The 26,208-nt window shown below is 46.8% G+C and overlaps 1 protein-coding gene across 1 annotated transcript in view; it reads right to left on the bottom strand.

Moving 5' to 3' along the window:
- atf6 (activating transcription factor 6) overlaps positions 1-26,208 on the bottom strand; it is a 440,428-nt gene that overhangs the window by 368,866 nt on the left and 45,354 nt on the right. The window contains exons 4-7 of the mRNA XM_038795101.1: positions 25,390-25,466; positions 22,947-23,082; positions 15,143-15,325; positions 5,947-6,173 (exon numbers count right to left, since the gene is read on the bottom strand). Of these exons, the coding sequence (XP_038651029.1) occupies positions 5,947-6,173; positions 15,143-15,325; positions 22,947-23,082; positions 25,390-25,466 (623 nt within the window). The remainder of the gene's footprint in view (positions 1-5,946; positions 6,174-15,142; positions 15,326-22,946; positions 23,083-25,389; positions 25,467-26,208) is intronic.

Genomic DNA, 26,208 nt, shown 5'->3' with positions numbered 1-26,208 from the left:
ACAAGGCAGCTCCTGCTCAAAGGCGTTGTTTTGAGCTCTTTTTACCCAAAAGTAGGGTAGTTTTGACAGGAAAGTACCCTTTCCTGAAGGTGTGGAGAAGAGGTTCTATCCGTGAGTGCCATGTCTGCTGGTTGCCAGTCCCGGCAAAAAAAGGATTAGAACCTGGCCCAGGAATTGTAAAAGACCTGTGGCGCAGTAGCAATTATGAAAATGGCAGAGGAAGGGTCATCGCAAGTTTGAAAGCCCCAGACAGAGCAGTTGATTGAGAGAGCAGTAGCAGCACCCCTGAAAGGATCGTTGGAGCAAGTGGAGAAATGTCTCGAGGCACAGGGTTCACAGATACAGGAGATGGGAACGGTGATGTCCGACCACAGTGCTGTTGGAGGCGCAGGTGGACTCCTGGGGCACCTTTGCAAGAGGGCAAAGGTAGAGGAACAGGAGAACAGATTCAGAAGTCAGAATTTGCTTATTGTCGGCCTGCTGGAGTGTGTGGAAGGTGCAAGTGCCACGAGATTCATTTCAAGGATGCTGGCGGGGCTGGAAGCTCAGAGGGTGCTGACAAGGCCCCAGAGTTGGACAGGTCCCCAAGGCAAAAGCAGAGGGCGGGGCAGCTGCCGCGGACGGTGATTGAGAGGCTCCACAAGTTTGTGGAGAAGGAGAAGATCTTGTGGTGCGCCAGGGATAAGTGGAACTGCGAATGGGAGAGGATCCAGGTCCGAATTTACCAAGATATTGGCACGGAGCTGGCGAAGAGACATGCTGGATTTAACAAAGCCAAGGTGGTGCTATACCGAAGGCAGATTCGGTTTGGGGTACTGTACTCGGAGAAACTATGGGTAATTTCCGACGGTTGGGAATATTATTTTGAAACGGCAGAAGAGGCCAATGACTTTATTATCAGAGACCATAAATTGGGGAGAACTGAATGCCAATGGGAGATGGAGGAGCTGTGGTGTTTTTTTTTTGGAGGGGGTGACCTGTAGTTTTGGATGTGTCTTTGTTTGTGTGGGGAAGGGTGGGGTTCACAGGGAGCCGTTCGCACAGACCAAGGAGGGAAAGGTGGGGGATGGGTGGAGGGGTAGATGGGTAGATAGGAGGGGTCTTCGGGCAAGAGCTGCCACGCTGGCAGGTAATGCTGGTGAATGGAAGTGAGGTGGGGGAGGTGGCCACGGGGGTGGCCAGGGTCGGGAGATGAATGGGATGACACAACGTGGCAGAGTTGGAGACTGAGCATGGTCATCGGTGGAGAAGGGGGGCATTTTGGATGGGCCCGGTTCAGGGCAAAATTAAAGCAGGCAGAATTGGGAGGGGTTGATGGTGGACAGTAAGCTTCCGGTCAGATTCATAACATGGAATGTATGGGGACTGAATGGGCTCGTTAAGAGGTCTCGGGTCTTCGTGCACTTGAGGAGCTTGAAGCCAGGAGGTGGGGTTGTTTCTGCAGAAGATGCACCTCTGGGTAAAGGATCAGGTCAGGTTGGGGAAGGGATGGGTCGGACAGGTATTCTACTCGGGGTTTGATTCAAGGTTACGGAGGGTGGCAATCCCAATGAGCAAAAGGACAGGATTTATAGGGGCCAAGGAAGTGCGGGACCCAGGTATGTGATAGTGAGTGAGGTGCTAGTGAATGTATATGCGCCAAATTGGGCCGACGTGGAATTTGTGAAGGCGTGTTGGGAATGATTCTGGACCTAGATACGGATCAGCTGATTATGTGAAGCGATTTCAACTGTGTGCTGGAACCGAGGGTGGACAGGTTGAGCCCTCAGTCAATGGGAACGTTGAAAATGGTGAAAGAGCTGGGAGGGTTTATGGAACGCATGAGAATGTATCCAAAAGGTTAAGTGGGATTATGGGGATAGGGTGGAGGCGTGGGCCCAGGTTGGGTGTTCTTTCGAAGATGCAGACTCAATGGGTTGAATGGCATCCTCCTGAAATGTAGGGATTTTATGACTCAAAGTTAAAGACGCCTGCTTGTCAGGACACTGAGTTCCCAGGTTTTGTTTTCAGAAAGGTGAAGTCACACTCCTCAGCACCGAGTGCATCTTAGAAATCAGGTTTAGAGGAAATTGGATTGATCGGTTAACTAGCAACTGGTGGGTTGGCCAAGGACAGTGTTCTGCTTGATTGGTCATGATTGGTTCCTGTGAGATGCTTCCTGAGAGAACTGGACAGAAGTGTTTAGATCTTGGAAGTAAAAGAAACACTCTCTCTCTTTCTCCTGGCTTACAGAAGTGAAAGGATTCTTTATTGTTTTGAAAGCAGAAGTGTCCTGCACATACTTTGCTGTAAACTTCAAATGATGCAGAGTAGGCGGAAAAAATAGACAACCTTACCGGAGGAAACCATCTCAAGCCTGGTGTTATGAATCTGCCTGGAGACAGTAGTAAACTGTATTCATAGAACCTCAATTGGTTTGCGTTTCTCCCAGTAATGAGTTGAGAATGACAGTTTAGATGATAATCAAGTGTGAATAGCTTATGGAGGAGAAACAGATTATAGACGATTGGGAAGGTCCCCGAGACATACATATGTCAATGTAAAATCAAGGAAGTTGATGGGAACAGCCAGCCAAAAATACAGAAGACATAATCAAAGAACAACAAAGTTGTAATCGACCAGTCCCTGAGAAGGGCAGAAGTTATCTAGCAGTCTCTGATAGCGAACAGGCCAGTTTCCAGACACCAAGCCTGAAGGCCAAGTTTACAGCAAACCCATTTTTAACTCTGAGACAAGGCAGTGCAGAAAACCTCTCAATGGCAGTTTTACAAAACCTTCGTTGGACCAGGAAAAAGATGGTTCCCAGATTCAAGAATCATCCCTGTATGATATGGTAACTCTAGCTGGATGTTGTTTGGAGAACAGGGGAAGTCTTGCAGAGTTCAGGTATTGTAGATATAGTTTGTAACAAGAGGTCTGTTCTATAGAAACTGTGCGCGTTAATAATTTATACATCTAAATTGCATAGAGAGCCCTGTTTATGAGTATTTGTATTTTCTTTAATAAACAGTCTTTAATACACAACTATTGGGCTCACTAGAGTTCCACTTAGCACAGAACCATATAATCCCAGCAGTGCAGAAGGAGGTCAGTTGGTCCGTTGAGTCTGCACCGATCCTCTGAAAGAGACTCTTACCCAACTCCTCCACCCTATTCCCTTAAACTGTAACCCCGCCTAAGCTGCACATCCCTGGACACTAAGGGGCAATTTTATCATGGCAAATCCACCTAACCTGCACATCTTTGGACTGTGGAACTGGAGCACCCAGAGGAAACCCATGTAGATATGGGGAGAAAGTGCCAACTCTACACAGACAGTCACCAAGGCCGGAACTGAACCGGGGTCCCTGGTGCTGTGAGGCAGAAGTGCTAACTACTGTGCCACCGTGCTGCCCTTATCTCCTCACACCAAAACAAAATAAAACTGTACACCCCCACTAACCGGTGCTCCAAGTTGGGATAACCTTGCAAACAATACCAGCATGCTTAGTGACACAAGAAGAAGTATCAAAACAAAAGCTGAACTTCGGAGAGACACAAACCGAAAATCATCCCAGTGCATAGATCATTATCCTTTTATTTTGTTAATATTTTTTCTGAGTTTGTGTGTGTGTCTGGTGTGTGTCTGGTGTGTGTCTGGTGTGTGTCTGGTGTGTGTCTGGTGTGTGTCTGGTGTGTGTCTGGTGTGTGTCTGGTGTGTGTCTGGTGTGTGTCTGGTGTGTGTCTGGTGTGTGTGTGTGTGTCTGGTGTGTGTCTGGTGTGTGTCTGGTGTGTGTCTGGTGTGTGTCTGGTGTGTGTCTGGTGTGTGTCTGGTGTGTGTCTGGTGTGTGTCTGGTGTGTGTCTGGTGTGTGTCTGTGTGTGTCTGGTGTGTGTCTGGTGTGTGTCTGGTGTGTCTGTGTGTGTCTGTGTGTGTAGAGAGAGAGTGGGAGTAGTTTGGAAGGAAGTTGGGAAAAGGGCATTAGATAGTCAGATGCTTTCTGTCTACGTAATTATAATACTATACATAATAAAAGGTTACTTGTGTTAAAGTTACGAACCTGGTGACTGCAGATTATTGGGCTCAGCCAAGGACCTCGGGTATGTGAAATGAAATCTAATTTTACCTGTGTTGCAACTCTGGGTCAAGTGGGGCTGGAATTGACCGCGCACTAGCTCAGGGTGTCGTGACAATGAGCCTCTCTCATTTAGGTTACGTTTCGACAACAAATTTAACAGCACGAAGAGTGAGTTTGGCTGCATTTCAATATGTTTGGTATCAAAGCGCCAATCAGTTCTATACTTCAAAATATTGCGCGTGCTGGAAATCTGAAAATAAATGAGAAAATGCTGGAAAAACGCAGCAGGTCTGACAACATCTGTGGAGAAACAGAACTAATGTTTGGAGTCCAATTTTACTCTTCTGAAATTCTTCACTTAACGTGGTTACATGGGCATATGATTGTGACTTCATTTACCTTATAACTGCAAAGAGAAACTGCTTCACATTCACCACATTTTTGTTTCAGATTACATAATTGTTTTTTTGCTATTTCTATCAGTTTCAATTGACACAACTCAACATTGTCAAATGAAAAAAGTTGAAATTTGGAACACTAACATCTTGAACATAAATCTAACAAAATATGCATTAAAAACACAAGTATAAGGGTGGCACAGTGGCAGAGTGGTTAGCACTGCTGCCACACGGCGGCGAGAACCCAGGTTCGATCCCGGCTCTGGGTTACTGTCCGTTTGGAGTTTGCACATTCTCCCAGTGTCTGCATGGGCCTCATCCTCACAACCCAAAGATGTGCAGAGTAGGTAGATTGGCCCCACTAAAACTGCCCCTTAAATGGAATTTCTTTTAAAAGACATGAGTGCATTGCCACAGGAACATCATGCGTTGTAGCTCATTAAATCACGAGAGTCAGGCAGGGCATGCCTTTTATATTCTTCAATTTTATTCTTATTCCTCTTTCCTTTACTCCATTTCTCGCATCAGTTTCTCATCACATTCCCTCTCTTCAACTCTCTTCCTTAACTCATCCTTCCCCTCCTCCTGGACCTAGTTTTCCCTTACCGACCTCTCAAAACTAGTTTGATTTGCTTCTTTCTTCTCTTTTACCTCTCAGTCATGTGTTTTAACTCAGTGTAAGCAGGAAGAGAGAGCAACCTAGACTGCAACAATCTCCAGGCAACAGTACCATGCCTCACCGTGCTGGAAGCAGGATGCCAAATGGAGGTGACTTACTAGGAACTCATGACTGAAATCACAGGACTCATGGCTAGATATTTTTTTAAAGGCTTGTCAACAACTAACTAGCCACATGCAATTTCAGACGGATTTCAGACGAACAACTTGCCTTTATTCCCAAACTACAGAGATCTTCATGTTCATGAACAGGAATCAGTCAGTGAGGCAATAGTACCATGAACAGTCCTCTACAAATATTCAGGTTCACTAAATTCAAATAGGTCAAAGCTTGGTGAATAAAAAGTATTAATGACAAGCTATATTCAACCACCTGGCCAGACTACAATGGTTCACAAATCCTCAGGCCACAGTTTGGGCACTGGAGTGATCGAGTCTCCTCTATATTCTAGCAGAGTTGATGATTCCAATTGTGGAGGAAACCATAACTTGGTGTCATAAATATAAGATAACTGTAAAAAAAATCCAAGTGGGAATTCAAAGGAATTCACCCAAAGAGTGGTTAGAATGTGGAACAAGGAACATTTGAGACAAATAGTCTGGATAAATTTAAGCAACAGCGATATAAATGAGAAATCAATATAAGGATATGCTGGCAGGGTGAGAGTGTAAATGCCAAAGACCAGTTGGAACAAACCGTAATCTCATGCTTTGACCATATAACCAGCAACGGACAACACCAACAGAAACTCAGCTGATAGTCTGCTTTCTTTGCTCACGGATACACCTCTTACAAAAATAAAGTCAAACTTACATCTTGCTTCTTGTTGCTGACTCCAGCCGAAGGAGGTGTTGGGATTACAGTTTTTGTAATTGGAGCTTTTCCATTCATCATGCTTCTGTTGGCAGGTGCAAGCACTCTCACTGGAACTGTGCTGATGCGACTGACTCCACTAGTGATGTTTAGAATTGGTTGTGAAGTGGAAAGGCCTTGGGGCTGAAGCTGTACAACGGCAGGCTGAGGAACCACAATAGACTGACCTAGAACGGGATACAAAGCTGACAAGCATCACTCATCATGCATAACTTTGTGACACAGAAAGGGTTTCGATGGGTAGTCCAATTAACCTGGACAATTACTTATTCACATTAATATGAATGAACTCATCAGCCAAATCCATCAAAACCTTTATTAAATAATCTGACCTAATGAATAACTGGTGAGCATTTATCAGGTCAAGCCTGTGGTGATATGCCTGCAAACAATATTATGGGTAGTTGTACTGAGACCTCCAACCAGCAGGTGGTGGCGCAGATCCACCATGCGGTCTCAAGACAGTGGTCATGTGACAAGGCACTCAGAGAGAAGCCAGGGCAGATCCGATAATCCAGAGAAGGTTATAAGATGTACAGTCGTGCATAGAGTTAGTTCCAGGGGAGTATTAAGAAACTCCATGATAACTTATTCTGTATCTGATCGTTACATTATCACGTGTGTATTAATAAAGATCCTGATTTGGACAAGTGCCAAGCAGTTCCGTGGATTCAATGCTAGATGTCGAACATCGAACACAACAAAGCCTATGCATTTAAAAGAATGTCAGCAATGCCTGAATTTATGCATTCCAAAAACCCAAGCTGAATTCTCAATCTAAAAAAAACAGGAGCTGCAAACAAAAATACCAGGACTTGATGACTTCAACTCCACTTTCTTTTTTTAAAAGGTAGCACATATTGCTGCATGTTTTATTTATGTAACGTCTAATATTGCATACTAGTCAGATATTTTAGTCCCCTTAAGTCGCATTACCCTAATTTACAATTTTCAGTGGTCATGAGGCCTGACATTTATGGAACAAAAATGAGTAAGATTACATTCCTAATCTTGAGCAACCTTTGAAAAAAATCCCTTAATTCCTGAATAAATTGTTACATGATGAATAAAGCTGCAAAATATGGTTTGCGATAATTTTTCTTTAAAAAGAATGCAGATTCTGGATTCAGTTTCATCAATTCTATAAATTCACCCTGTACTGCATTCTAATTCTTTCCCTCAGCTCAGCTACAGGCACAGAATTTACAACATCTCTAATGTGGGGAAAGTAAGGACTGAAAATGTTATATTCCTGATAAATCCTTCCCATCAAGGAGATTGGTGGTCAATTTGCTTTCGGTGTTACTGAACTATTTCTTTGGCAGTCTTTTTAAGGTGGTTATCCATCACTTTTGTGCTCAATAAAGTTACATTCAGGTTCAAGGTCCCATCATTATGCGATGCTTCTTAGTCAAGAGATTTGAACCAGATCTCACGATTTGGTGTCTCATGTATTCCTGCTGTTTCTTTCATTAAATGTTTGTACAGAGTCAGTTGTTATTTGTGTGAACAAAAGTCCTTAGTTGAACAATTCAGTATTTTTGTCAATTTCAGCTGTCCAACCCACCATCTTACCTGTTTCTTTGCTGCACTAAGTTAGCTATCTGTGAGCATGGAGTCGGCCCTCAGGGCTATGACACTGCAGCTCCAGTCACTAGAAAGAATGCACGAGCAGCAAGGGATAATTATCTCACTCCTCTACAAACTAACAGGACAGTGGGAGACCCAGCTTAAAGGGAGGGATGGATTTCAATTGCTTCGACATTGACATATGACAGTTAATGGGCACAAACTCAAAAATTAACCTTAAAGCAGAGCAGTGATCCTTCCACTTCAAAACACAGACAGATGTTTTGCTTTATTTGCATTTGTAAGTAGCCAAGGGCTTTTTGTCGCTAAGTAAACGATTTGACCATGGGTACAGATTTCAGCAATAGTTAATCTCTGGGTAAATCGGGTACAGCAGATTCCACCTGGCTGATCTGGGCCTCTTCACTCAATACAAATTAATGCAATGGAACAACAACTAACAACCCAAAATTACTGATATAAATTGCAGAGATGGTGCGCCAATCAGGAGTCACAACTCAGGAATACTAAGCCAATGGGGAACAACAGGGGGGGGGGTTTACCAAAAATGTGCATGTTTAAGAAAGCTTGACCTTCAGTGCGCTGTGGGTTATTTTGTTGTTCCTTTCTTTTTTTATATCTGAATTTGTAACACCTACATTTTGCAATAAACTCAATCTAAACCTACCACTGGACGATCTGTATGCTTCCCAGACAGTTATACGAGTAAGGTGGGTTGTAGAGATATGGGCAAAATGCGGACAATTGAGACTAGCTTAGTGGTAAAAACTGGGCAGCATGGACAAGTTGGGCACTAACTTAAACTGTATAACTCATCCTTGCGCAGGAGGAGGTTGAGTTTACCCGGTGCATTACTTTGCACCAATGTCCCCATCCTATCTCCCTCCCCAACTCCTCCCACTTCTGCTCGATCCTTTTCACTAAGGCTGTGCCTTGCTCTCCCAACCACCCATATATGTCCTGAATCCTACCATTCCCCCTTCAACCGGGAGCAACATTTTCTCCCAAAAGTGTATATTCCGGTACCGTAGGGAATAAAGGCAGCTCCTTGCATGCAAATTCGCAAACCTGCCAGCTCGAACTTCTCCCGCATTTTCTCTAGCCCAGCAAACCTGCCCTCTTCCCGTACCAGCCCTTCCTCCCTCCAGGCCAGCACGGTAGCATTAAGGGCAGCACGGTAGCATTGTGGATAGCGCAATTGCTTCACAGCTCCAGGGTCCCAGGTTCGATTCCGGCTTGGGTCACTGTCTGTGCGGAGTCTGCACATCCTCCCCGTGTGTGCGTGGGTTTCCTCCGGGTGCTCCGGTTTCCTCCCACAGTCCAAAGATGTGCAGGTTAGGTGGATTGGCCATGATAAATTGCCCTGAGTGTCCAAAATTGCCCTTGGTGTTGGGTGGGGTTGCTGGGTTGTGGGGATAGGGTGGGGGTGTTGACCTTGGGTGGGGTGCTCTTTCCAGGAGCCGGTGCAGACTCGATGGGCCGGGTGGCCTCCTTACGCACTGTAAATTCTATGTAAATCTCCTGTACATCCCATCCATTCCCCCCCCCCCCCCCCCAAAACTTCCTACCCCAGTTTAAAGTGCCTCCTCAACTGGCTCAACTCCACCACAGGGCTACCCGTGTACTTCCTCAGGGAAAGCCGCAGCAGGGCCGTTATAAGTGTTCTCAGGCTCGTCCCCTTGCACGACTCCTCCTCTAACATGACGCAATTTGCAACACCGCCCCTCATTATCATCTCACCTTTTTCACATTCGCTGCCCAATAGAAATGTAGCAAATGTGGGGGCACCCAAGGTGTGATGATCCTTCAAAGGGGAAAACAGCCTTTGTCTTGTTGATCTCATTCTAGATCAGTTGCATACCACACACCTCCATATTCCATTTCGCCTTGATTTTGCGCATCTTGTTAAGAGTTCCGCTCAACTTGCAGGAGGAATGTGTGGCGGGCACCAGGCTGGATTGCCAACCACTGCGAGCAGAGGGATTGCTGGGGGTGGTGGCATCCCTCTGCTCAGCATTACACAACATCCTCAAACCTGCCACTGTGTCATCCAGCCTCCTTCATAAAACTTGAACCAGAGTTTTTTCTCTGGCACAAGTTCAAATTATGCCAAGAAATAATTAGAAGTACAACTACATGTTAAAAATTAAGCTTTCAAAACAAATGTGTTTAATTAACAGAATCCACATTTTCATCAAAATATCCCCACAATCTGTAACACATTTGTTTTAATGTAATTCCTGCTGTACATGGTTTAAGACAAATCTGCATATCCTTGATTATGTTATCCGTTCTTGCTACTATTCTCCAAACCAAACATGAACCCAACTGAAGGCAAACGTGTTTATAATATCTACCATATTTAGTACATGTGCTCTTTTTAGATGTTGCGCCAGGAAATTTCATTCCAGACCAGATTAAGATAAAAGAGGAGAGATGAAGCAAATTAAAGTTCTTTAATTAAATTGAATAATTTTAATCAGCTTAACTCAGAAGGCTGCATTCAAGATATTACTTTGCAAATGACTGTAACACTACTCACGGAAACGATAGACTGGTTTACAGGGCAGGAGGCAGCCATTCAGCCAATCATGTCCATACCAGTTCTTTGTAATATGTTAGTCTCACTCTCTGCCTTTTCCCCATAGTCCTGCCATTTTTTTCTTCCAATAATCACCATTTACCCATCACTCGTCCCTCCCTTAGAGCAAATTTCACTTTCTCCAGGAAAAGGCCTCCAGCTGGTACCACCTCCATGCCGAAGCACAGAGTGGGGAAGCTGACCTCCACCCCAAAAAGTCCCGCTGGTAAGCAATCAGCAAGGTAAAGGCTAAGATATCTGCCCCGTACTCGTCTACAACTCCGGTTGATTCAACACCCTGAATATGGCCTCCAGGGGACCGAGCTCCATGCAAAACCCCTGAAATGGTGCCGTAAAACGCCCTCCAAACCATTCTAGCTTCGAGCGGGCCCAAAACATATGCACATGATTCACAGGATCTTTCTTACCTCGCTCACAGACATCCTCCAACCCCTCATCCAGCCAGCTCATCCTTGGCTTTGTCAGGTGCGCCCTCTACACCACCTTCAGCCATATCATCCCCAGCCTCGTTCGTGAAGGCGAGGCATTCATCCTCTCCAGCACCTCACACCACAATCCCACCTACAATGGTACTCTCAGGTCTTCCTACTATTTAGCCTTAACCCCTCCATGAACACCTTATCCTCCTTCAAAACTTCCCATAAATCATTGAGACGACCCCCTTCAACAACGGCAACGCAGGCACTATCGGGAAAGTTAGGAAGACCTACCTCGCAAAGTCCTCCCACGCCCACCCAAACTTCTCATTCAGCTGTTCCAAGCTCGAAAACCAACCTCCCAGAAATAAATCCTTCATCTCCCTGAGTCCCCTCTCCTCCCATCCCCGGAACCTCTCATCCATCCTCCCAGACTCAAATCCATGTTTTCCCCTGATCGGCATCCCCCCCCAACCCTACAGAAACTGCCTCCATATCTTCAGCGTGGCCATCACCACTGGACTCACCGAATACTTCCCTGGAGCCATCAGAAGCGGCACTGTTGCCAGCGCCCGCATCCCCAACCCCCCACATGAGCATGCCTCCCTATTCCATCCCTGAACCTTCTAGGCATTCACCGCCCAATACTACAGATTCGGGAGGCCCAACCCCCCAGCCTGCCATCCCCTCTGCAGCACCACCTTTCTTATCCTGGCCACATTCCACCTTCCACGACGATAGAAACAAAGAGGTCAGCCTGTCTACCCTCTTGAAAAACACCTGAGGCAAAAAGACCGGAAGGCACTGAAACAAAAACAAAAACCGCGGCAAAATGTTCATCTTCACTGCCTGTACCCGGCCCGCCAACGACAGAGGGAGATTCTCCCAACTCAGCAAATCAGCCTTCACCCTCCCCACCAAGCGAGAGAAATTCAACTTCCAAAGACCTGCGGGCCACCTGCAACCCCAGGTATCTGCCCTGGAAAGGAAACCACAAAATTCAGCTTATACGCTGAGAACGTCCCAAATTTTTGGAGCAAACCCATTATGTCCCCCACCGAGGTGCCCGGCTCCAAAATGTATAACAAGTCATCCGCATACAAGGACACCCTATGTTCCACTCACCCCCTCACTATCCCCTTCCAGAACTCCAAACTCCTCAGCGCAATGGCCAAGAGCTCTGCCAATGCAAACAGAAGGGGAAACATGGGGCACCCCAGCCTCGCTTCCCAGTGTAATGAAAAATACCCTGAATTCATATCATTCGTGTGCACGCTCGCCATTGGCTCCTTATACAGCAACTGCACCCATGCCACAAACGTCGCCCAATCCCAAACCTCTCTAACGCCGCAATCAGATAACTCCACTCCAACCAATCAAATGCCTTCTCTGTATCCAATGCCACCTCCAACTCCCTTCCCTCTGCCGGAGAAAGCTCCATATAGAGCAACCGCTTCACATCTGATGACAACTGTCTGCACTTAACGAACCCCGTCTGATCCTCCTCAATCACACTCGGAAACTTATCAGCATCTTTGCCAGTATCCTGGCATCCACATCCAGCAGAGATACAGGCCTGTGTGACTCACACTTCACCAGGTCCTTATCCTTCTTAAGCAGCAACGAGATGGAGGCCTGACCCACCGTTTCTGGCAAGACCCTCTGACCATCACGTCGTTGAACATTTCCACCAATGGCACCAGTTTGTCCTTAAATTTCTTGTAAAATTCAACCGGTAGCTCATAAGGACGCCACCTGTATCTCCCCGATTGCGGCCTTCACGTCCTCTACCTGGACTGGTTCCTCCAGCCCCGCCGGATCCTCCACCCCACCATCTCTACTTCATCTAACCTCCCCAAAAACGCCCTAATCTCCCATTCATCCTCTGGTGGCTCCAACTTATACAAATCCCTATAAAAGTCGAATCGAGGGGTGTGGTTGAGGGACCTGGCGGAGTTCCTAAGGTTGGAGAAAATTAGGTTCACCTTAACAGGGTCAGTTGAAGGGAACGGCAGAGAGGTTGGGGTGTTCGGGTAATTATGAGAGTTTTGTTTGCTCTTACTCTTGTGTTGGTTTCTGTTTAATGTTCATACAAATCCCTTAATAAAAATATTTTTCAAAAAGTCCCAATAAAACTGCTCAAACATCTTGTCAATCCACTCTGGGGGCCATCACCACTCAGCCGCTCTTTCCTGATTCCAAACTATTTCGCTCACCAAGGCCTGCCTATGAAGCTGACCTGCCAACATACAATCCACCTTCTCCCAGTACTGACAGAGTCCCCCTCGACATACTCAGCTGACACACCGCTTTCTCTGTGAACAGTCGGTCGAACCTCGCCGACAGCTCCTTCCTCTTTGCCAGGAGCCCTGGATCCAGGTTCCCCACATCCCTCCCATCCACCTCCAAAATCTCTTCTATCAACAATTGACATTCCTTCCTCTCCTCCCTATCCACCTCAGCCTTAAACGAGATGACCACTGCCTTCAGGGCCTCCCAAACCACCAACGGCAAGACCTCCCCATATAATTGAACCCCAAATACTCCTCAATTACCTTCTCTAGCTTATCACAGAAACTTGGGTCTGCCAACAGCCCCAAATCCATCCTCTACCCCGACTTCTAGGCTACTTCCTTTTCCAGTGCCACATTATCCAGTGTGGAGCATGATCCCAGATCACAATTGCCAAATTCTCTGCCCTCTTAACTCCAGCCAACAGTGCCTTCCCATCACAAAAAATTCATCCTTGAGAACACCTTATGCAATGGGGAAAAAAACAAATACTCTCGATCCCTCGGATGTAAACATCTCCACGGGTCACCCCCATCTCCCTCATAAGCCCGGCCAACGCCTTCGCCACCTCCCCCCCACCAGGTCAGCAAGCACGGCTGGGACCTGTCCACCCTTGGCTCCAGCACGGTGTTCCAATCCCCCCCCCCCCCCCCCCCCCCAAAATCAACTCATGGGTATCCAAATCCAGGATTGCAGCCAGCATTTACTTCACGAACCCCGCATCATCCCAATTGGGGGCATATATGCTTTCCAGCGCACCAATCTCCCCTCCAACCCACCCATTACAATCACGTACCTGCCCCTGATCCGCCACAACCTTCTCCATCTGGAACCTCACCTGCTTGCCGAACAAAATCGCCACCCCTCGAGCCCTACTATCAAACCCCAAAACACTGGCTCACCCAACCCTTCCTACGCCACATTTGGTCCTTCACCCTCAGATGGGTCTCTTGCAGCATTACCACATCGGCTTTTAAACTCTTCAAACGCGTAAAAACTCTCACTCCCTTCGCCTTTTACAAATTTGGCCAGTAACCACATTGCTTAGCTTTCCACACTTAAGGAATGTGTCTGAAAAGTCGCAGACTGTGCATGCAATATGAATAATTCAAACCATATTAATGAATAATGCTGTCACCCTGGTCGGTTAAGGGTGCAATGAGTACGCAAAGAAGTGTTCAGTCATCTCAAACACTGTGATGACTTGAACATTTTGCCACAAACGTCTGCTGTTGAGTCCTTTAACCAAACTACAGTCGAATTAGAGCTGAGCCGATGTCTGGAGGCAACTTGGAGATGCCTCAAGGTGCTCCTCACACATATTTTGTTTGAGGGTTTGGGAAATAGGGTTTGAGGAGTCATAAAATGGTTGCCAAACTGACATGACACGCTAGTTATGAAGCAGGATCTTGAAATAGAAGTTTTGCTTCACCGAGCTATACTGTTGACAAGTAGCCTTGTAATTCTTCAAAAGCTTTCAATGATCAATCACTCAATTTATCTTCCGAATAGCTTTTCTGCCAAAAGGCAGCAACAATCTTTGCAACATACAACAACAATTGCTCCAACCTATACCCATACATTGGCGAGAGCAAAATACTCGCACATATCTTGACTCAAAGTAAATGTTTTTTTCGTCAATGAGGGGCAGGAATTGCTTTCTAGTCACGTTTGCACTTAGTGTAATTATCCATCCATGATTAATAAGGTCACCTAGCATGCTATCTTCAATTGATCCGAATGTTGCAGTAAGCCCATACCCTCTGGGTATAATTGCAAGGTATGCACAATCAAAATTTGGAGAAAAATTTGATAAAGATATTTAGTCTCCAGCTAGTGCATGATATAGGAAAAGCATTCATTGCCAGTGCATCTTATGTTTGATTTGTTTCTGGAACAGTTGAGAACAGTGAAAGCATCAAGTTCAACCTATGTAGAGACATTTCTCTATTAAACTTGGTAGTCCCCTCAGTCGTTTTCTCAAAGGGACACTGCTTTATTTTATGTGGTGTTTTAAGTTGTGCCAACCGTTCCTCTGCCTGTCCCGTCCGGACAGACTTGTGCCAAGTAACCTCAGCAACAGCCTTCAAGGCAACACTGTGGCCACCTTGTATAGAAAAAGTTGATGCGTCGGGAAGACACGATATTGCTACCGTAGACAATATGCACCAGAGGTTACCATAAAGATGGATCCACAACCATAGGGATGTAATATTTTAAGTCACAAAGTACTCACCAGTAGGAGCAGGACAGATTTTAATTGGTTGCTGTTTTAAGACTGGCGTCACATTTTGAACTGGTTGGATTATAATGGTTTTCCCAGTTAGTGCCGCACTAGGCTGTGACAGAGGTATAGCAGAAATGAGGATGGGCTTCGGTTGAATAGGCTTCTGTTTCGATATATTTGAAGTGACATTCACTGTAACAGGAGAAGAAATGTGTTTCTAATTATTGTACAAATAAATATTGGTCATTATCAAAACTACTGGAAGATTTTGCAAGTAGAGTGCTGAGATAGAATCCCAGTAAGTAAACTACAAAACATGCTTGTGCTACTCCGTGGGCAAATGAACTCAATCCTTTGCCAATTGCCAACAAATTCACATTTTTCATAATTAACACGGAGCACAGAATTACAATTTATAAAATATTTTATTGCACGCTTTCATACATATAAATAGAAATTTTATTGAAAGAGAAATCAAACAGCCACCAAGAAGTAAAAGTGTATCCAGACATTCAGAGGCAATTTGGTAAAACCTTGTACATCTTCTACCAATGGAAAAATTAATTCCATGTGTGGGTAATTCAGTGCCAAGTGCAGGCAGCTGCTGAACATATTCTTCGGCTTGAAACTTCTTTGCGCTGATTACTTCCAATGCCTTTTTGCTCCAAACCACAAAACACATTTTGCCAATTACTTAAAATCTGTATAATTACTGCTGTTCTATTGGTTAGCATATTGGGAGTGGAACATTTAAGAAGATATTCGTTACATCTGCCAATTCATACAGTATCAGGTCAGCTGTAGCCAGGCAGCAGGAAGTATTATTGGCATTTCAACAAGCCATCCTTCTAGTCTAGACTGAGAAACATTTTGTGCAACCACAACAATTGGATCAAGATTGTTTCCAATATCTGTTCTGCTAAAATAGCAGCAGTGTGAAGATGTAGCCACAAAATAAAAACCTGAACAATAATCATACCAACAAAAACTTGTGTTTCCCGTTGGTTGGTTAAATATTGTGCCTCCAACCTAGTTTGTTGTAATTACTCTCATCCAAACTAAATGGGAAGAAGGATCAACTATGATCCCATATTACGCACAACAAACCTCTTATAATTGCAGTTTTTATTCCAGATTATACAAGAACTGCTTGGCCTCCTTTTCCTTGTCTGCAAGATGTTGAAGTGAGGACATCATTTCCACAACTTTCCTCAACAATGCATTAATGATGCTGAACCATGACTGCTTAAAGATGACCAGATAGAAGTTGTACCTTAAGCTAACTTCAAAAGTCAAGCTTAATTCCTGTTGGTCTTAGCGAGTTTGACCTTGGCCACAGTTTTGCAAGATTGAAAAAGTTCCCAAAAGTGTAAAAAAAATTTTTACAAAAAACACACAAGGCTATTATCTTCAGCCTTTTCCTTTTTCTTCTTCAATCCATCATTTGCCTGTTTCAGCCTTTTCCTTTTTCTTCTTCAATCCATCATTTGCCTGTTCAAGGCTATTATCTTAATCATCAGCTTCTTTTTGAACAAAGGGGAGAGCAATCATTACTCAACTAATTTTTTTTTTCTTTTAAATATTTTTATTCTCCTTTTTCACATTTTCTCCCGAATTTACACCCACCAACAATAAACAATAATCAACAACAGATATGTCAATCCCCATAACAATAACAACGATCCCATCCTCCCACCAACCCCCAAACATCAGCCCGCATGTTTACATAAATAAAAAGGAATCAGGGATTACCCATAGTCACCCTTAATATACACAGCCCCCCTCTCCCACCCTCCCACCCATTACCCCCCCCCCCCAACTAATGTTCGATATTATCCAGTTCTTGAAAGTGCAAAATGAATAATGCCCATGACTTGTAGAACCCCTCTGTCCTTCTCCTCAGTTCAAACTTAACCTTCTCAAGGGTCTCTTAAGTAATGGGTTAAGAGACATTGCAATTAGTTGTCTCATTTATGTTAAGTATCCAATAATTGACTCTGATATGTAAAGAGGCTTCAGGTGGCCTCTGTGTCTGGTGATGTGTAGTCAGAGTTCTGTGCAGAGTCTGTTGGAATGAAATAAATGCGTTTGGTGAAAAAGGAACAGAACTTTTGAATCTTCATAGCAGAGCAACTAAAATGTCTAACAGGGTCAAGTATTCCAACTTGTCCCCCCGCCACGCCAGGGCACAGGGTGGAGAGGCTGCTCTCCATCCCAGCAGGATCCGCCTTTGGGCGATCAACGAGGCGAAGGCTACGATATCTGCCTCCGCACCCGTTTCCAACCCTGGCTGATCCAACATGCTGAATATAGCCTCTCAGGGACCCGGGTCGTTTCACGTGCACCACCTTGGAAATTACCCTAAAAACCTCCCTCCAGTAATCCTCTAGCTTTGGACAGGAACAAAACATATGAACGTGGTTAGCCCCCCCCCCCACCCGAACACACAGCGCAACGCTCACACACATCTTCTACTCCTTCAAAGAATCGGCTCATCCTCGCCCTCGCGAGGTGTGCTCTGTATACCACCTTCAGCTGTATCAGCCCCAACCTCGCGCACGAGGTGGAGGCATTTACTCTCCGGACACCTCACACCAGACCCCCTCCTCTATAACCTCTCCCAACTCTTCCTCCCACTTTGCTTTGATCCCTTCCAGTGGTGCCTTAACCTCTTCCAAAATAACTCCGTACACCGCTGACACTACCCCCTTCTCCAGTCCCCTTGTCGTTAGCACCTCCTCAAGCAACATGGAGGCCGGTTCCTCCGGGAAGCTCTGTATCTCCTTCCTGGCAAAATCTCAAACCTGCATGGATCTAAACATTTCTCCCTGCTCCAGCCCATACTTCGCTTCCAGCTCCCTCAATCCTGCCAACCGACCCCTAAGAAACAAATCTTTTAGCGTCTTAATCCCCTTCTCTTCCCATTTCTGAAAACTTCCATCCCACTTCCCTGGCTCAAATCTGTGGTTTCCCCGAATCAGCATTTCCCTTGACACTGCCCCCAACCTGAAGTGTTGGCGAAACTGCCTCAAGATTTTCAATGAAGCCGCACTCCCTGAGTATTTCCCCGGAGCTATCGGGAGCGGTGCTGTTCCTAGTGCTTTCAGTCCCGACTCCCTGCACAAACTCTCCTCCATTCAGACCCACTGGGAATCAACCCCTCTAACCCAGCTCCGCACCTTCTCCACATTCGCCGACCAGTAGTAGTACATCAGGTTCGGGAGACCTAAACTCCCTGCCTGCCTTCCCCTCTGTAGCAGCACCTTTCTCACTCTGGTCACTCTGGCCACCATCCCTCCCCATATGAACAAGGTAATCCTTCCCTCAATCTCCCCGAAAAAAAAGACTTTGGCAGGAAAATCAGTAGGCACTGCAAAAAAGAAACAGAAATTGCGGCAACACATTCATTTTAACCGCCTGTACCCGACCCGCCAATGACAGAGAAAGACCTTGCCAGATCGGTTTTCACTCTCCCCACCAAATTAGTGGTGTTGTACCTGCGAAGCCTCCCCCACTCCCGGGCAACCTGCACCCCCAGATACCTAAAGTGAGTCCCTGCCCTACGGAATGGCAGCCCCCCCCCCCCCCACCCCTGCCCCCACCCCCGGCCGAGACACCACAAAATACTCATTCTTGTCCAGGTTCAGCTTGTACCCCGACAAAGACTCAAATACTCGCAGTAGCTCAAATATTCCTCCTATCGACGCTCTCGGTTCCAACACATACAGCAGCCAGTCGTCGGCATACAAGGACACCCTATACTCTATCCCCCGCTGCACTATTCCTTTCCATACCCCCAAACTTCTTAATGCGATGGTCAACGGCTCAATTGCGAGTGCAAGCATCAGGGGGGTCATGGGACATCCCTGCCTCGTCCCACGGTGGAGAGAAAAGTATCTCGAGCTGATGTTGTTTGTGCGGACACTCGCCTTCGGCTCCTTATATAATAGCTTTACCCAGTTGACAAATCTAGGTCCAATCCCAAACCGCTCCAGAACTGCCATGAAGTACCCCATTCTACCCGGTCAAACGCCTTCTCGGATTCCAATGCCACAACCATCTCGTTTCCTTCCCTTCCGCTGGTGCCATAACGATGTTCAAAACCCTCCTAATGTTCGAAAAAAGCTGCCTCCCTCTCACGAACCCTGTCTGATCCTCACCTATCACCTTTGGGAGGCACTCCTCCAGCCTACACGGCAGTACCTTCGCCAATACATTTGAGTCCACATTCAGAAGTGATATGGGCCTACACGATCCACACTCGTCGGATCCTTATCCTTTTCTAGCCACAGTGAAATCTGCCCCAAGGTTTGTGGCATCACCTCCTTCCCTATTGACTCTACAAACATCCCCACCATCAGGGGTGCCAACGTATCCTTGAATTATTTATAATATTCCACCGGAAACCCATCCGGCCCTGCCACCTTCCCCGACTGCATCCTCCCAATCGCATCCTTTATCTCCTGCTCCACTATTGCTCTTTCTAATGTACCCCTGTCCGCCTCCCCTAGCCTCGGGTACTCCAACCCATCTAGAAATTCCTGCATCTCACGGTCTCCCCCGGGTGGCTCTGACCTGTACAACCTCTCGTAAAACTCCTCAAAAACCTTGTTAATCAGCTCCGGGGCCACCACCAACTTCCCTGCCCTATCCCTCACCTGAACAATTTCCCTTACCGCTGTTTCCCTCCGGAGCAGACCTGCTAACTACGCCCCTTATCTCCATGTTCATAAACTGCACCCCTTGCTCGTCTCAGTTGGCGCACCGCCTTCCTGGTGGACAGTCGGTCGAAGCTCACCTGCAGTTCCTTCCCTTTTCCAGCTTCGCTGGGTCCCCATCTTCTGCATAACTCCTATCTACCTCCAACATCTCATCTATTACCCTCTGCCGCTCCAACCTCTCCTCTTTGTCCACCCTGGCCATAAACAAAATTACCTCACCCCTCACCACCGCCTTTAAAGCGTCCCAGACAACTGCCTTTGACACCTCACCCGTACAGTTGAAACCTACATATTCCTTAATTACCCTGTCAATTTTCCTCACACAACACTTGGTTCCCTAAAAGCCCCACCTCCAGTTTCCAGCCCAGCCTCTGCGCTACTCCCTTCTCCAGTACCATATCCACCCAATGCGGAGCATGATCTGACACTGCAATTGCCGAGTATTCCGACCCCTTGACCCCAGCCAGCAAAGCCTTTCCCACCACAAAAAAGTCGATCCATGAGTATATCCTATGGACTGCTGAGAGAAACGAGTACTCCCGTTCTCTTGGGTGCAGGAACCTCCAAGGGTCCACCCCTCCCATTTCCACCATTAGCCCAGCCAGTGCCTTCACCCCCCCTGATGGGACCAGTGAGTGCGGCCGTGACCTGTCCAACCTTGTCTCCTGCACCAAGTTCCAGTCCCCCCCACCCCCCCATAATCAGTTCGTGTGTGTCCAAGTCGGGGATCGCCCCAAACACCTTCTTTGCGAATCCCACATCGTCCTGATTGGGGCCATATACACCTAACAGCGCCACTAATCTCCCCTCCAGCACCCCTGTCACAATCACATATCTACCTCCCTGATCTGCCACCACCTTCTCCATCTGGAAGCGTACCCTTTTGCTGACCAACACCGCTACCCCTCGAGCCCTTCCGTCAAATCCAGAGTGAAACACTTGACTAACCCAGCCCTTTTTAAGTCTCGCCTGGTCCTTCACCCTCAAGTGAGTCTCCTGCAGCATTGCCACATCGGCTTTCAAACTTTTAACATGTGCAAGCACCCTTGACCGGACCTCCTAACCCTCTCACGTTCCACGTGATTTCTTACTGGGGGTCTCTCACCACCACCACACAACCCCCCCCCCCCCCCCGCCCGCCAAGATATATCGTCCCCTTCCACCCAGTCCCAGAGAAAGAAAAAAACAAAACCAACAATCCAACCCATACAATTCACTAACATAAGATTTAACTGTCGCAACACAGAACGCCAATCAACCCATCATTAACTGGAACTCTATAACAATGCAAAGAGAAGTAAATTACAATACACAGCATTTATACATTTTCCAGCTGCTCAATCACAGTCCACAGTCTCTCTTCCAGTTCCACTCCTCACGTCTGTCCCAAGCCTTCTGCCCTCACGAATGCCTCAGCCGCCTCCTCGTCTCAAAATAAATGTCTTTGGCATTATACGTTACCCTCAGCTTCGCCGGGTATACCATAGCAAATCACACCCCCTTTTTGTACAGTGCCGCCTTCACTCGCCCAAACGCCGCTCGTCTTTTTGCCAACTCCACTGTCAAGTCCTGGTAGATCCGAACCACAGTACCATCCCGCAGCACCTCACGCTTCTGCTTCGCCCAGCTTATTACCTTCTCCTTCATGTAGAACTTATGGAATCAGATAATTACTGCTCTTGGCGGCTCGTTCACTTTGCGCTTCGGCCTTAATGACCGATGAGCTCGGTCTAGTTCGTACCGGGAGGGGTTCTTACCCTCCCCATCAGCTCGCCAACTTCTTAGCAAAATAGTGTGTTGGCCTTGGGCCCTCTGTCCCTTCGGGTAAGCCCACAATTCTCAAATTGTGCCGCCTTGAGCGGTTCACCAAGTCTTCGAGCTTTGCTCGGAGTCCTCTGCTGACCTCCACCACACTCCGCAGCTCGTCCCCCATCGAGATGGCCTGGTCGCTGTGACGTGACACGGCCTCCTCCACTTCCTTCATCTTCTCGCCCTGCTCTCTCACCTCGGCCGATGCCTTTGCCACCGCCGCCCTCACCGGGGCAATTGCCTCCTCCACCAATGACTTCAATGCGACCACCGTATCCTTCCTCAAGGCTTCCATGTGCCTCACGAACTGCTTTTCCAGCTCCACCGCTATCACCTCGGTCATCTTCTCCACTGTAAGTAGTGCAGCCCCGCCTTGTGGTTCGGCTTCCGCCATCTTGTCAGCACTTTTGCTCGTCCTCTCATTCAGCGGCGAACCTGCGTTTCCTCCTTTCTTCGACACTGCTCTTCGCATCCTTTACGGCTTATTGTTTTTTCTTTCTTTTCTTTTCTCTCCCCTTCCACCCTCTTGTCCTTCATCAATCTGAATTTTTTTTTTTGAAAAAAACAATTTTTCTTCCTTCACACAGAAAAAAAAGGGGAAGAAGGGAGGAAAAAAAACTTCTTTCTCTTCTCCTCTACATTCCCCCAGAGCTCCCCTGGGACCGGACTTCAGCCTTCTTACTTCATCCTAGGTGGGAGCCATCCGATGTGGGAGACCCCACCTACATCGTGCCCTGGTCTCGGGCCTGCCGCCTCGGCCTCCTTTTAGCTCCACCACCGCTGCTTCGACCTCCCCACCGTGCTGGGCCCAGCGCCTCAGCCCCCGCCGCCCGCGCGGGGTTCTTCGCTGGTTTTTAAACCGGCCCCGCTAGCTACCCATGACGGCCCCAATGGCCGACGATAGTCGGGGGGGGGGGAAAAGAGTGATGACTCGGGGAAATGCCCGGAATCGCCGCAAATCGTGGCCACCGGCGGGAGCTCTTGCTGCGGCCGCCCTGCTCGCCTACGCCACCAGAAGTCCCCTCCTGAACTAATTTAATGTAACATAAAGGATTAACAAATCAATAACCATCACAAATCTATTGGAAGGTTATAGCCTAGGCTGTATGCATTGAATACATATTTGTTGGGTAAAAGTAACCAAGCTGAGCATTATTTTGAAGATACGGTTTCCAATTCACATTTAGCACTGAAATGCATGCTCGACTTCCAATGGAAAATGAGACTTGCTGATGGCTGAGATAATTCGTCAGCAATAATCTTCAAAATATGAGAATTCATACCTGGTACTGACTCGTCGGGTTTTATTACAGGAGAGTTCTGGATATTTAACTGTCGCACTGGAGAAGAACCGTCACTGGTCTTACTACAGGGCGATACTGGTGAAGACTGACATGATGAGGAGTAGAATAGCTCTTCCTGTTTTATAAAACGAAGAGCAGCAGTCAGGAATTTAAGCAAGTACAAAACACAGCAACCTGTGTACATTTTGAAAGCACAATCTTCGCACTTCAAGGCAATTCATTCTGTGTGGAGAAAACTGGGGTGGTTGGGGCATAGTAAAATCAAATTTTCCTTTCAGCAGTTTGCGACTGAGATTTCCATGACAATGTGAGGTTACAAACAAAACACAAACTTGTTTTCTCTTCACAGATGCTGATGGGTAAAAATTAAAACCAAAAAGCCTTTCATAATATTGACCATTATCTCAAGGGGGCTGGAAAACAATGGAGTAGTAGTAATGTTGTTGTTCAATAAAGTTGGACATCATATGTACGACTCTGTTCAACTCTGGGCAACTCATCTCAGGAAGAATATATTGCCCTTGGATGGGTGGAGGTCAGTTCAACCAGAATGTTTTGAAGGCTAAACACGAAAGTTAAAGTTTGAGGTTAGGTTATATAAAAACGTTTTTTTTTTAAATTTAGACTACCAAATTCTTTTTTTGCCCAATTAAGGGGCAATTCAGCATGGCCAATCCACCTACCCTGCACATCTTTGGGTTGTGGGGGTGAGACCCACGCAGACACGGGTGGGCGCAATTCTCCCCCCACCTCGCCGGGTGGGAGAATCACGGGACTGCCGGGCGAGTCCCGCCACGCCGCCCTGGCACCCGCACGCGATTCTCCCACCACCCCCAAAACGGCGCGCCGAGATTTACGGCAGGCCGCTCGGAGAATCGCCGCTCGGCGTTTATAACGGGGGGGGCGCTCAGAAGGGGTCTGGCCCACGATCGGTGCCCACCGATCGGCGGGGCCGGCGTCTCTGAAGGACGCCCTCCTTTCCTCCACCGCTCCGCAAGATCACTCCTCCATTTTTTGCGGGGTGCCTGCGGGGAGGACGGCAACCGCGCAGCGCGGGTTGGCGCCGGCCAACCTGCGCATGTGCGGGTGACGTCATTTACGCGGTGCCGCTTTTACGCAGCACCAAGGCCCGGCGCGCGTAAATGACGCTGCGCCGCTCCTAGCCCCCCGGGGGTGGGAGAATAGGGGGCGAGGAGCGTCGGCACTTAGTCTCCCGATGGGAGAATCCCGCCCGGGGAGAATGCACAAACTCCACATGGACAGTGACCCGGAGCCAGCATGGAACCTGGGTCCTCAGCGCCAGGAGGCAGCAGTGCTAACCACTATGCCACCGTGCTGCCCTTAAAAGCGATTTATGTTCACTTAAACATAGAAAGTCTTAGGATGATCTAATTGAAATGTTATAAATAATTATAATGGGGTTCATTTCAACTGGTGTAAAATAAATGGGTATAACCTTAAAATTACAAGTAGGCCATGCAAGGTTGGTGTAAGTAAGCACTTCTTCACACAAAAGGGTAGTGGCATCTGGAGTTCTCCCCAGCCCCCAGAAAAGCTACTGCGGATACGTTAGTTGAAAATTTCAAAACAGATTGCTGGATTTTTATTAGGCAAGGGCAGAGTTTCCCAAACTATGTTCCATGGAACCCTGAGAACATCTGACAAAGATAGAGGTGAGAGTGCGTGGGCATCGGAGAGGCATGGACGAGGTTCAGGCTCGTGGGCATGAGAGAGGCGTGCACGCATGGGTGCGGGAGAGGCACAAGCACGTGTGCGTGAGTGAGGAGAGAGCACACGGCAATCGTGCTGGTCTGGTAGAGGTTCGGGTGCACTGGTACGATACCAACGCGTGGGTGCGGGAGGACAGTGAGCAGCGTGTTTGTGTGTGAGAAAAATAAAGAGAGAGAGAGAGAGAGAGTGTGAGTGAGAGAAATGTGGAAAGCACTCAGTATTATTGTGCAATAATAATTTTTTTCATGGTTTAATTCTTCAATATAATAAAAATGTTCCTTAGAGGTTCCGTCAGTACTCTTGGGATAGCATGGTACAGAGGTTTGAGAAACCCTGGGCAAGCGTACAAGGGCTACAAACCAATATAGGTAGATGGAATAAGATGCAGGTCAGCCATGACCTAATGAAATGGCAGAATAAGCCTGATGGGATAAATTCCCTACTCCTGTGCAATAGTCCTGCTGGCTTGCCACACAAAGTTTCTTGCACACAATTGGAAGTCGGTGAATAAACAATAGCACATAGTTTGACAGTTCAGTGGCATAACTACACAAACCACCATTGATAGCTCATATTCCTGAGGAAATTAACTGAAGACACAAAGGAAGCTTTGAACAGGTTGTGATTTTGTGACTGTTCTCAGCAGCCAAAACTAATAAAGGTTACGGCAATTGTAAGTGAAATTGCTTACATGCTGCAAAGTTAAATCTGCAGAAGACACCGAACAGCTGGAAGTTGGAGACTGAGGTTCGGACATGATCTGTGCATCTACACAAAAAGACAAACATATGCAATCAGTCACGTGAACATGTTCGAACTTTACAAGTCTCTCATCCAACAAAAGCTTTCTACTCATGCCCTGACAAAACTGGGGAAACTGAATTAATAATTAAGAACGCACCCAAAAAAAGTTATCCTGCCAATGAAGCTCGTTTAATTGGCGAATACTAACAGAACCAACACTCCACCTTGGATAGACAGGCGCAGTTTCTCTCACCAGAGCGATTACAGACAATCTGATCTACAATTAGCAGCTTTCAGGTCCAATATGCATTCATTGATATCAGCCTAAACTCAGCGGTAGCACCGTCAACAGAAGCTTCTGCACCCAACTCCCAAGACTGGAGCCATAATAATGGTGGACAATTTGTTGGGACTCTTATTTTACCTTCTAACAGGGGTCAGTAGTCCAGTTGGTTGGAGGTGTCAAAACTACGACTCTATTGCTAATTACTCACTCGAATACACATGAATAAGAACAGAATCAAAACTTAGAAACAAAATGTCAAACAATACATAAAAAGGTCAAGCACATGGCATAAACCATAAAGAAATCACTTTGACACCATCAAACAGATAGATGATTCAAGAATTCAGGAACAAGAACAAGGACCTTGACCACGAGATCCGGCTTTTAAGGGAATTTTTGTCTCTAGTTGAACCCTCATATATTTTCATTGGCTTCTAATTCTCAGCTGAGACCTCCTCGTTTGTTCAAATGAATGCTGTT

The sequence above is a fragment of the Scyliorhinus canicula genome, chromosome 4, assembly GCF_902713615.1.
Source record: "Scyliorhinus canicula chromosome 4, sScyCan1.1, whole genome shotgun sequence".
Lineage (NCBI taxonomy): Eukaryota > Metazoa > Chordata > Chondrichthyes > Carcharhiniformes > Scyliorhinidae > Scyliorhinus > Scyliorhinus canicula.
This window is presented reverse-complemented; position numbering and strand designations above follow the sequence as displayed.